Source organism: Ictalurus furcatus, chromosome 23, assembly GCF_023375685.1.
Source record: "Ictalurus furcatus strain D&B chromosome 23, Billie_1.0, whole genome shotgun sequence".
Lineage (NCBI taxonomy): Eukaryota > Metazoa > Chordata > Actinopteri > Siluriformes > Ictaluridae > Ictalurus > Ictalurus furcatus.
In genome coordinates, this window is record NC_071277.1 from 5816817 (window position 1) to 5830546 (window position 13730).

Genomic DNA, 13730 nt, shown 5'->3' on the forward strand with positions numbered 1-13730 from the left:
TCACTGTGTGGTCCGATGTTTCTTTAGTTCCCCATTCGCAAGTTTAGTTTCTATTTGTAATAAGTTCCCGTTAACTGTTTGGAAGAAGAACGTGGTTTCTTCTTCTTATCCTATCATACACAACCTCTCGGTAAATGTGTCTAGATACATTATGAAGATAAATATAGCTTGGAAGGATGTACGTAGCAGAGATCACTGCTAATCTGCCAACAGAGTAAGTACAGTACAAAGTCTAGCTTGCAGCGTAAATCAGACAAGCAATTTTCAGACTAGTGCATGTGTTATTTACTTTGTGTTAGCTTTAGAAGCTATACTACTGCTTCTCATCAGAACTGAAAAAACAAGTGACGAGAGTAATACGAGAGATAAACTACAAGCAACACATGTGACTTATCGCTTACTAGTATGAATGTAGTGTCAGTCTCCTGCCTCAGAGAGCCTAATGGTCACAGATAGAAGATCCCTGAATACGACTATTTGACTGTGCATCGTGAAGCAACCTTATATTCGTGTTAGGAGCGAATTCCTCCATGCTTTGCTACATCCTTGCTATATTGTTTGGTTTCCCATCAACCTCTGGACTATACGTTGGGTGTGTCTACAACAGAAGGCCTAGATGCCCTACGAATAAAAGGAAAATGGAACGAGGAAAAAGCTCAAAAATTGCCAAATGAGTGAAAATGTAAACTATATATATATACTGTATATGTCTCAAAAAGAGATCATCTTTCTATATTCTGTATTTTACAATTTAACCATAAAACTCACCATTAAAAATGTATGGTATAGAAAGGTGGTATAGTGGTGTCATCCATCCACCTTCTATACCACTTATCCTCTTCAGGGTCACGGGGAACCTGGAGCCTATCCCAGGGAGCATCGGGCACAAGGCGGGGTACACCCTGAACAGGGTGCCAATCCATCGCAGGGCACAATCACATACACATTCACACACCCATTCATACACTACGGACACTTTAGACATGCCAATCAGCCCAACATGCATGTCTTTGGACTGGGGGAGGAAACCGGAGTACCCGGAGGAAACCCCTGCAGCACTGGGAGAACATGCAAACTCCGCGCAAACGTGCTAACCACTAAGCCACCGTGCACCCCAAAATGTATGGTGCTCAATCATCTCTGTGAAAAAAACGTGCCATGAAAGTGTCTCTGGTGAACGAAGAACACTTCTGATAAAAGCATAAAGAATAACATAAGCTCTTTTTCTGGGCCAGAAATGACTCAGAAATAATAATCAATTACATAAAAGATGAGAAGAGCAGAATTCAATAGTAAATCTTGAGAATTTCAGTTCTCTGACCAATCATATACGCACCACAGCATTTTCTTAGGTGGGTTTTTGTTGTTGTTGTTGTTGTTATTTCTTATACTCTATGCCAGCATCTCAATTCTAAGCAACAGCTCAGATTTGTTTTTGTTTTTTTGTTTAAAAAAAAAAAATTATGCCAGCCTGTGCAAGCCATGTTATTGATTTGATTTGCATGACTTCTGCGTTTTGTAATGGAATTTGGACAGCGGTTTCCCTCAGATCGCTGTCTTGCTCAAGGAAAAAGAAACTAACTGCTTGTGTACTAACAAGAGATAAATGTCAACCAGATGGTTCTCATATTTTGTATTTATAACTAATGATGCTTGACAAAATAATGATGCAGCAGTTTGATATCAAATAAGGACAACTGCCTGCTATTTATGCAATCCTCCATCTGTATTCTGTACGGAATGTGCAAGAGAAACCACGAGGACGACTGAATAAACGTCATGTTAACATCGTTTAGCCGAGGGTATTAATGGCAATCTGTTTACCGGCGCTGCAGTAAATGTCAAGGTCACGTAAATGTCAAGGGATTCGAAGGCTCAGGTTTGTAAAGCTGTAAATATTACTAGAAACATGTGAATGGTGAATGTTAAACCGGTTGTAAAGCAAGTCACAAAAGTTTTCGTGTTCTCATTGGATTTTAAACTTCACAGAAACACTGGAGAAATCACTCAGAGATCTGAGTAGACCCAGGATGAGTGTGCATGTGAGCTTATTGTTTGGGACAAAAACATTTTCGAAACAAAACGACTGGACGGCTTTCCGGCTCGCTCATCAATTTCTGTTTGGGTATGACCTAGAAAGAGAGCTAGACAGAACAATCACATAAATATATGTAGCTCAGCGTCAAGGATTTGTGGAGGCGGCAAATGCACGTGTAGATATTTACTGTAGAATGTGCAGACAAACTGCAAATACAGTGAAAACAAGAACCAAAACCAAAAACCTGAGCAATATAATATGAGATACATGGAAAAACATGCAGACTCGGTACGAGCGAGACCATGGTACGAACAGGAACGCACGAACACGACAACAACGAATGCTTGACATTGAGGTGCTTACGAACTAGAATGTGTATATATAGAGGTGCTAATCAGGGTGAAACAAGACACAGGTGATAGTGATGAGAACATCAGACTGCTGGGGCTGAAGGGAAACACCTTCCTTCTAGTACATACCCACGCCAAGCCATGCCCCCATCTGCTACAGACACTTTGTGACCTTGTTGAAGGTCTTGGCATATGTACGCACACACGAGAAGGTATTCAGGTGATTTATATACACAACTACAGTAGCGTTCAAAATCATTCATTCATCTTTATGCAACGTAGTTGGATCTTGATATTGATTGAGTCGATTGGGCTTCCAAATTGTCAATTGTCAAATTGTCAAAAGATAGTCATTTTTAGTCATTAGTATTTGTATTCAAATCCCCATGAATAACCAAAAGACAGTAGTGTAGAGTAAGACTATAGTGGACAACACACTACAAGCAAAAATGGACAGAACTAGTCATGTTTGACAATTGATAGAAACGCATTTTGTGTAGATGTCAGGCTTAAACATGTCTTGAGTTAAAGCTGGTATGCTAATTATTGAATGTGTTGGATAAGGACCCCCCACGGTCAGCATCGCTGGCACAGATACATCACACAGCATGCAGTTCGTCCTTCATTGCCTTTGCTTCTTACACACAATGATGTACTTCTGTATACAAATACAGACACACAGAGACACACTTCAAGCCTCTACTATTATATTATACCCACACGCTGCATAAATAACTTCAGCATCTGTGATGTAGATGCAAATAATTCAGTATTATATACATCGTGCTCGCTGTTAGACAGACTACAAGACATGCGTCCTTGAGTGAAATTACCGCTAGTAATAATTCATTTGACTCAAGTAAAAGTAAATAAGTCATATGGTGAAAAAAATTCTCGAGTAATTGCTTTACAAATGACTTTTTTACTCATTTAACTTTTGACCCAGCTAATTTGAACCTGTATAAAATGTTGTTTGTGTAGATTGGATGTTGAGTTGTAAAATGCTAATACCTGCAAGGGTTTTGCCTTTTTAATATTGAAGATAAAGTGGGCTCATTTGTTTCCACTGTCTCAGACATTGCTACTAACCACTTTGCGCTAGACTTGGCGTAGTCGGGCCTCATTTATCAAACTGGATACAAATGGATTTATGTGTAAATTTTTCATATGGGCGTTTATACAAAAAATTTTGACATCCATGAAAATCCCGTCAATTCAGCGAAAACGTTCGTATCCTCCTCCTGAGTGCTCCCGAGTGTGTGTAAATTTATGCATAAGAAGACTAACTAATGTAAAGCTCGACTTGGTTGACTTCAAGTCATATAATTACTGCACTTTTATATCTAGACTATATGTTTAAATTGCTCATTTTTGTTATGTTTAGCTGGCAGGGTTTAGCCGACGCCCTTATCCAGAGTGACTTATAGAAGTGCGGGACTAAGAGTACCATTAAAGAATATAAAAAATGGAGAAGAAAAAATGAGCCAACACAAACCCATAAATTCAGGTAATTAAAACGAATTATTCAATTATGACAAAAGAAATGGCGCCGTATAAATGGAGGACAGACAGGTCTGTCTGCGCATAGCCGTAAGCCATGGATAAATGACTCGGCTTGTTATTATTAATATTATACATTATGAAATATTTTTACAGGCATAGAAGTGAGTCAAAATAGCTTCCAATTCTGTTTTTCAGACTTTACTCTGATCGTTCATTTCGTGCGCCGAGCCCTCTGTGCACTTTACCTTTTATGGAGTTTGGTGGGCTTCACTATATGCAAATCAGCTGTGTTGGGAATGCACTATGCACTTTACCAGTGATCAACATACACACGCGAGTATGAAGGAAATCAGCCTTTTAGTTCAGAAAAATTTTTGTTCAGCGTGGTGTACTCATTTAACACTTGTATAAATGATAAATGAGGCCCATTGTATTTAATTTTTTTACTTTGGATTGTTGACAAAAAAATGTAAAAAAAAAAAAAAAAAAAACGAAAATAATTAATCATAATGAGATTTGATTTAATTATATGCAAAAAAGTAGCGTTACAGAGAACCATGTCCTCAAGTACTGTAACGAAAGTTTGTTACTTTCCACCATGGTAATAGAGTGAGAGAACAAATATGCGTGTGTGTCTGTGTGTGTTCACCCCCTCAGGTGAAGCCATCTGTGTGCTTTTCATACCAGAGGACATCCTCACGTTAGAGCTAGGTGTCATGTTTCTCTCTCACTCTCTTGTGCCCATGTTCACTATCCTTCTTAATTATACATCCAGATTGTGGTTAATCACCATGACTTGGCAAAGGAGGTAAATGTTGTGGGAACACCATTGTCATAATGTTCTTGATTAGCCTCTTGAGTCACGGAAAAATCACAGCAGGTAACAGCAGACCAATGTCAAGAGCGACCTGGGTCTGAAACGAAAGCTATAAAGCTGTCATGGTTTGCACAGTGGACAGCCTTCAGTTTGAACACCACTCAGATCTCCTTCAGTAATGGCATTAACTCTGATTCATTCTCCCTCACAAATCACTGTTTTTCTCCTCTTCTGTCTCTTCCTTTTCATTCCGCTGTCCTTGGGGTCCTGTACGCTTCGAATCATCTCCTCAGTCTCCAGCCAAATACCTCCTACCTGAAGTTAGCATCACGGACTATGGCAAGAACTGCGTGGTGATCGACCTTGACGAGACCCTGGTACACAGCTCCTTTAAGGTACATCATGGTCTCTTTACCTCATCATGAGGTATTTTGTCTAGACATTTCACACTAGGCCCTTTTACCTAAACATCCAGCTCAGATTTTCATATAATCCTACGTGAAGTGGACACAAGGGTGGCAAGAATAAATTAGTCTTGTTATGACAGCCCTAATTTTAGGCATGAAAGAAGTGGTGACAGGCAGGGCAGTGAGGGAGATGATGTTGTTTTAGCATTTTTATGAGAGCAGGTAAGATACTTATTTGTTCTCCAATCTGGTCGGAAGCTAGTCCTACTTGTGGCATTTGTATCATTACTCAAATTGTTTAGTTAGAGAACTCACAATGACTACGTTTACATGGACAGCAGTAATCTAATTATTGACCTTATTCTGAATAAGACAATATTCTGATTAAGGTGTTTACATGAGTCACATTTAGAATATTCCTTTCATGTTCAGGTTTTACATGTCATAGAACATAGATCGATTAATGTCACACCTCATTACGTCCCCGCGCCGCACCGTCCGACGTTCCCTCCAGAATTTCACGTATCGACATACAGTTGGTCTTCGTTATGGTACCATATACAGTTTGGGGTGTTTTTATTTTTAATTTTACGAAAGCTTCAAGTGCAGTTAATTATTTGTCATGCTATACGTGCAAATAGATGACTGCTTGAAGCAATGGGCTGTGTCCCAAACTGCGTATTTACCTACTACATAGTAGCTGAGATACATTTATTTCTCCTACTATATAGTAGGCATTTAAGCGGTTTCGGACACAGCCGTGCTCTCTTGTTTGCCGCCAAACGATTGAGCACTGCCATGTGTGTACATGTCCTGTCGCAATATGCAGTGAAAACTCCCACACGACGTTAGTAGTGTGATTAAGGTGTGTACATGTCTGTAATACACGTCGATAATGCGACTAAAACAGGAATACTCCACACGTCTTAATTTGTTTTGTATTTACTTCGAGTATGACTTTAGCCGGATTAAGGTCATCAATAATTGCTGTTTACATGCTAGTTTCTTAATCAGAGTATCGAGTTAATATCGGATTATTGTCGTCCATGTAAACGTACTGAGTGAGGCATTTGTGCATTTGTTTTGTTTGTTTTAGTTTTGGGTTAATGTTTTAGACAAGCTGAAGAATAAAATACAGAAATGATATAATAACATATATGGAGGTAATCACACAAATAAGGTCATCAAAATACACACATCAAAAGCGATCGGATGTGATATTTTTGTTCTGTGCACTAGGCTAGTTTGCATTTATCGTTTTCAGAGGTGCGTTGAGATTTGATTAAATTTACTTCGCTGACCGTTCCGTAACTGTCTCAGTCATACTTGTCTCTGAGATACTGAGATACTACTATACTAACCAGTTTGTCAATACATTACCGTTTGTCATTCCTGTTTAGCAATACTTTCCTATTTAACCACTTTTTGCGGTTTGGGATGCAGCCCTGAATTCTTTCTGAATGTTATGAGATGAATCTGCGCAACCAGCAATATAAAATGTTCTTCCACAAGGAGCTTGCATAATCATCACTGATGATCACACATTATTACAAAAACATGTATTAAAGCAAAATCAAGTGCAAATGTTTGCGTACCCTAAGGACAAACTGGCATTTTTTATCAAGACCTTTAGTGTGTTTAATGTTTCTTCATTATCATAACTAACAAAAATAGTCAAGCAGTGCATCCTAAGGTAATGATAGTAATTTATTTATTTATTTATTTTAAGTTAAATGATATAAATTTCACTAAATAGATACGGAGAACTTCTCAGAGATTTCCTATACAGTAGATAAATTGTAAAACAGAGATACATTTCTCTTTTTCCCCATATAGCGGATGCAAACTCGTGCACTCAGATGTATTCGATATGGAATGCAAGCTATGAGCTCAAGACTGAGCGCTACAGTAAAATATTTCACATTCAGTCCTAATCCGCGGAGTGCTCCGAGGCTCGGTCGCAGAAGACGTTGTGTGTTTAGCACTCAGTGTGAGATTAAAACTCCCAGCTGAATGAAATCCTCTGCTGAGATTTACTGCCTGTATGGGGCCTAAAAAAGGTTCCCGTCAGGAGGCACCTGCTCACCCCAGTGACCTATTTCACTACGGAGCTTGTGCATCTTCTGCACTTACACATACATGCACATGCACACACACACACACACACACACACACACACACACACACACACACACACACACACACACACACACACACACACACATTAAGACCTTTTCAAAAACCTGTAACCTGTATACATGAGACACTTTTCTCTTATACACTCATATACTGGCAGCTGTGGCTGTGTATAAATACAGGAAGTATTTATACCTTAGTGAAACACAGTGTCGTGGAAGACCGCTTAAGAGTTTTTATTAAAATTAAGGCAAACTTAATATGAAATATAAATGGGAATATAAATGGGCGGCTGTGGGTCAGGTGGTAGAGCGGGTTGTCCACTAATCGTAGGGTTGGCGGTTCGATTCCCGGCCCACATGACTCCACATGCCGAAGTGTCCTTGGGCAAGACACTGAACCCCAAGTTGCTCCTGATGGTAAGTTAGCGCCTTGCATGGCAGCTCTGCTACCATTGGTGAATGGGTGAGTGAGACACAGTGTAAAGCGCTTTGGATAAAAGCGCTATATAAGTGCGCCATTTACCATTTACTGTATATAAACAGAAAAGGACAGTGTTTTTCCAGTCATCAGCTGTCCAGGTTCGGTCAACGTGTGCCCACTGTAGCCTCATGTTCCTTTTTCCTTTTCGTGAAACCTGATGTGGTCTTAGATTAGGTTTTGAAGTATTGTGCATTCGGAAATGCTTTTCTGCTCACCGCAGTTGTAAAGAGTGCTTATTTGAGTTGCCATACCCTTCCTGTCCATCTCAAACCAGTCTGCCCATTCTCCTCTGCCATCTCTTATGAACAAGGCGCAAAACTGCCGCTCACTGGAAGGTTTTTTTTTTAAGAAACTTTATAGACTGTTCTGCATGGAAACCCCAAGAGATCAACAGTTTCTGAAATCCTCAAACCAACTTTTCACGTGCGTTGTCACGTGATTGGCTGATTGGATAATTACATGAGCACGCTTACAGGTGTTTCTATTAAAGTGGCCGGTAAGTAGTACAAACGTGTGAGTGAAAGCGACCAAAAGAAAGCGTGAGAAAGAGCGAGAGATGTGCGCCTGCGCTTACTTGGGGCGAAAGCAGGAAGTAGGCGAAAGTGTCTCATGTTTATGAGTTCAAGCAAGCACGCAAATATTCACGCAGAGACATGTAAACACACACACTCCTCACTGATTATAAAGAACATTATACAGAACACTGGCCACACAAAGATACACACATACACACAGAACACTGTTCTGTTGTACTGTTTATAGTGACTTTCAAGAGAATGTGAGTGAAAGTAAAGTTCTTTGTCTAACAGCAGTGTGTCCTTCAAAATGTCTGCCTGGCAGCTCGTCTCGTTGCTTAGGAAAGAGAAGGGAGGTGCTGGCTAAAAGAGAGAGGCCCGGAGAAAGGGAAGGAGCGAGGGATGCATGCCTTTGTGCGCACACACATGCTTACTCGCGCCCTCACACACACACACACACAGCACATGTACAAATACACCCATTCTGCCACCCACACACATTACATGAAAGAGTACAGAGGACTGTACCCAAAGGGCGTGTCCCTGAGACGTACTGTACTGCACAGCCACGTGAGGGTACAATTTATACAGCCATGTCCCCACAAAAATAGCGCGCCACCCCCCACCCCCCCACCATCAACTGAAGTGTGCGAGATGTGGTCTGGTCTTGCTGACTCTAATTGCCTGTTGAGGGCCACATAAGAAGTTGATTTTGTGCCTGCTCACTTGAAGGTCAAGTGGAGAAACAAACATGCAGTTCAGAGAGAGAAATCAATGCAGAGAAGTGGAGAAGCCTGTAAGAAAATGGATTAATTGAAGTGTTTGTTCGCTCAGTGCGTTTGATGAAAGGGCAGAAATAATTCAAATACACTGACTTGACTGAATCCGAGGGTGAACGATTAGCCAGAGTGTCATGGCTTTATGACTCTCATACTCGTGAATTTATCGGAGATGTTTCGCAGGACGTTTGAAGCACAAATTGTACAAGAATGCGTGTTTTGATAATTGACAAACAACATCCGGAAATGAGGAATGTCCTGTTTGAGGTTGGAATTTCTTGGAAGGTGAAATTTCAGAAAGTCCTTGTGTATACGCTGCGTGGAGCGCATGCGCCCCCTACTGGACATTTTGTCATTTCACGTGTTGTTCTTTGAGCATATTTCCACGAAGCTTGCTTTTACATCAAAGATCATTGTTAAATAGTTAAGCGGGCATCACACTGAATTCTCTCTCTCTCTCTCTCTCTCTCTCTCTCTATTAATTTGGCCTCTTAAACACTCAGACTTAAAATCCTCGCTCTCGTAACCGCATCAACTTTCAGAAATGTCACTGTGGCGTGAAATGTGGCGTGAAACAGGTTACTTAACACTGAAATTAGTGCACTTAGTGAAGATGAAAGAGAAAATACCATGGGTATCGGCTGATGTCAGTTGTCAACACCCTTTTAACATGACAGCGATTAACGGCATACAATATAGAAATGTAACCGATCAGGAAATATGTTAAATGTTAATCTGATATAGACCCAGCTTTTCAGGACATCGTTACCACGATGTCTGCTTCTCTATCTGTTTTGCCAGTGATTTTAATCTGTACGTCTGTGTTCTGCTCCCGCAGCCAATCAGCAATGCAGATTTCATCGTTCCTGTGGAAATCGATGGAACAGTCCATCAGGTAATGTGAAGTCTGTCAGCGCGGGCACCAGAGAATGTCAAGAGATGATCCTGTGGTTATAGATTGTAACACGGTGCAGTGTAGAGTACACGAAGGCGCCCTTACAAGGGCCCTTACAAGTGCTATATAAATGTAACTCTAACTAACTAACTAGCTGTAACTACTGTATAGGGCTGGGAAATACTTGAGGACATTTCTATGATACATGATGCATACTGCGGTATATAATTTAGCTAACAAACTGTCTGCAAAACAGTAGTAAAATGTAGATAAACTGAGTTTTACGATACTTTTCTTTAATGCCTTTAAAGACAGTGGCATCTCTTAATTACCAATTAATTTGTAAATATTAAAAACGTATATAAAAAAAATACACCATACCAACGATATCTCAGAAAAATGTATCATGTAATCATTTATCACGATATCGATATTATATCGATATATTGGCCAGCCCTGGTACTGAACACAGAGACCGAATTAGTGCTTTGTTTTGAATTATAACATTAAATCTAGTAATGCACAGTATTAAAAACAAGCATGTGAAATCCCTTCTTACCATAAACTGCCCAATTCAAATACAACAAAAAAACTTTACATGGTTCTCCATCTTTTAGCCACAGAAATGACTAAAATAACCTAGCAAGCTAACTTCACTAACGTTAATGATGAACAGGAGCATGATTTTGGTGGTATATCTTGTTTAAGTTGGGTTACTAATAAATAAATTGCTTAGAATATTGCTATAAAATCAAGTCTCGTGTTCAAATATGACAAACGTGAGCTAGCTTATTAACAGTTAGCTAGCCGACTAAACTAGCTAGGGATTTCTGAGAAGATAGGGCGTTTTAATTAGCATATCTTGTATATTTATCCTGGTATCCTGGCATTTTAATGAATATTCTGTACCATTAAAGACATATTAAACTATTTATTATTCTACATTAAATATTTCAATAGATTTAAATGGAGAAAGTCAGGCTGACTTTAACGTCTTTGCTAATAGTTTGCTATGCTATTTACTAGCATATGGGATGTTGTTAGTATACTGGGTTGTTGTTATTAAGTGTTTTAAGACAAATATATAGTAGTATCTTAAATGTAATTCATATATGTCTTTAAAAGTTTTATTTTCTGTTCTGCTGTTGGATTTACTTTATCGTATATGGAAGCATGTAGGAGGAATTAGAGGAGGGTTATAAAGACATGTCAGCAGATTCAGACAGTTTTGTAAGCGAGTCAGTAAGTGAGACGTACATTACATGAGAACCGCCTCCTGCACCATGTCTCGTCAATGTCGTGTCGATGGCTGTTACCTGGTTCAAGTAATCCAGGATAGGCTCTGTGTATCTGGCTCGGCCTGTTCTCGATTACTTGTGCTGGGTTGCAGCGACTAAACATCTTGTGCACGAGAGGAAAGAAGAAGAGTGTATCCGAGTGTAAACGTCCATGCGTGTTGCTGAACAGCAGTTGTGTTGCATGTTTTGCCGGCAGGTCTATGTGTTAAAGAGACCTCATGTGGACGAGTTTCTGCAGAAGATGGGTGAACTGTTCGAATGTGTGCTCTTCACAGCCAGCTTAGCTAAGGTAAGCTTAGCTAATTAACACACATACACACCTCAGGAGAGGACGTAATGAACACAGAATGTATGCAGTGTGATCTCTTTGCTGCTGTTGCTACTAATTACGGGCAATGAGAAGTCCCCATGAAATCAAAATTGGTATTTTGTGGCTTTTAGTATGAATATGTTTGTCTTAAGGTTATCTATAAGATAGCATTCTCCAAAACAATGACAAAATTCTGCATTTAGACGAAATATGCATACATAAGTAGCATAAGAAATGTAAAAAGTAGAGCTTGTGTGTGTGTGTGTGTGTGTGTGTGCAGTATGCTGACCCCGTGGCAGATCTGCTGGATCAGTGGGGTGTGTTTCGTGCGCGCCTCTTCAGGGAATCCTGCGTGTTCCACCGAGGGAACTACGTCAAAGACCTCAGCCGGCTGGGCCGACAACTCAGCAAAGTGATCATAGTGGACAACTCGCCGGCCTCGTATATCTTCCACCCGGAGAACGCTGTATGTCTCAGCCTGAATCCTACCAATCAGAAATGTCATCTGTGTTTGAACAGTGCAGTCCAAAAACACCGCTATCAAGAACTGTTTTATTATTTCTTATGAAGGGATAATACTAGAGATGCACCGATACTAAATTTCACAGCCGATACCGATAACCGATTATTCAGAGTGATATCGGCCGATACCGATAACCGATAGTTCTGCCTTTTATGCCTTCTTTTAAATGAATAATAATTAATTCCACAATTCTGAAGGAAATGCAAATAAAAACTTTATTCTCTCCATTTCAACAAGTTGTTACACAGTAACTGGTCTCATAAACAGAAAACACATTACTCACATTAACATGAACACATGAACTACATTCTGAAGATTTATTAACTTACTAAATGTTATTAATTCATATTAACATTGACTGAATTCTAAAAAACCTCCTGTTAGTCTCACATTCACTCTCCACAAACAAAAGCATTTCTACTTCATCACTGACATCAAACTGCTAATATATAATATCAACTTTTTTATATATTAACATTAACTGGATATGAAATATACTACTCTACAAATCTATTTTTCTGTGCAATATATACTACGTTTTTTGTCAACTCATCTTCATTTAAATCTTTCAACCTTGTACTGGCGCTTTAATTCAGCTCGAGCAGAGCGGGAAAAATGAGAATTTGACCCGACGCTGAAAATCCCGCTTCACTTCTGCTCACTTCCGGTGTAAAATTTTAGCGGTCCAGAGACTACAGAGATTACTCTGTAATCTCTGAAAACTGCAGTTTTGTCATCATTCCACACAAGAGACATCTTCTTTACACACAGCATGGAATCGATGTGCTTCCCCGCCCTCTTTTGATTGACAGGATATAATCGGCCCTGATCATCGGATGTTTTTAAACTATCGGCCGATGGCCCATAGCGTGAAAAATAGCCTTTATCGGCTGATACGTTGGTGCATCTCTAGATAACATATTTGTTTATTTATTTGTTTATTATTCATCTTAGATTATGTTGAGCATCAACTATATAGACTATACCACAGCAATATCAACATGTCCTTTACTGTAGCAGGAACTACTCTCAGAGCTGTTGGTATAGAAAATGAGCCCATGCTCGTGTAGTTTGTAGTAGCAGTAGAAGGTTTTGGAGTTCTCCCATTTCTTATGTTCTTACAGGTTTATCCTGGTTTGTTTTTAACTCTTGTGTGTTTCTTTTGTGTTGTGTGTGGGTTTGTTGTTTTTTTTTTACCTTTTAGGTCCCGGTGCAATCATGGTTTGATGACATGACAGACACAGAGCTGTTGGACTTGCTGCCTCTGTTTGAGGGTCTGAGCAGAGAGCAGGATGTTTACAGTGTGTTACAGAGCCTGAGGGTTAGGTAGCACTGACACACAGTTACAATACGGAGACTATATGGCTCTACCAGACACACACTCCAGCATCGCTGGTCAGGCCAAGCTGTCACATCTAGACAGCGCTATTGTCTCAAACGGGGGACGACGGATGGATCTCAAACACCTACATGGGCAAATCCTCCGTGTGCAGTCTGACGTTTATTGGACCGTATGCCACCCAGAGACAATTGCACAGATAATATGTACATAGCATATGTTTCTAATCTTGCCACAGAACAAGAGTTTTTCTAAGTTCTGACTTTATATATATATATATATATATATATATATATATATATATATATATATATATATATATATATATATATATGTA

At 39.6% G+C, this 13730-nt stretch overlaps 1 protein-coding gene across 2 annotated transcripts in view; it reads left to right on the forward strand.

Moving 5' to 3' along the window:
- ctdspla (CTD (carboxy-terminal domain, RNA polymerase II, polypeptide A) small phosphatase-like a) overlaps positions 1-13670 on the forward strand; it is a 44283-nt gene extending 30613 nt beyond the window's left edge. For both annotated transcript variants that reach the window (XM_053611461.1, XM_053611459.1), the window contains 5 exons: positions 5002-5103; positions 9867-9923; positions 11418-11510; positions 11812-11997; positions 13259-13670. In XM_053611461.1, the coding sequence (XP_053467436.1) occupies positions 5002-5103; positions 9867-9923; positions 11418-11510; positions 11812-11997; positions 13259-13384 (564 nt within the window). In that variant the 3' untranslated portion in view covers positions 13385-13670. The remainder of the gene's footprint in view (positions 1-5001; positions 5104-9866; positions 9924-11417; positions 11511-11811; positions 11998-13258) is intronic.
- The last annotated feature ends 60 nt before the right edge of the window (positions 13671-13730 follow it).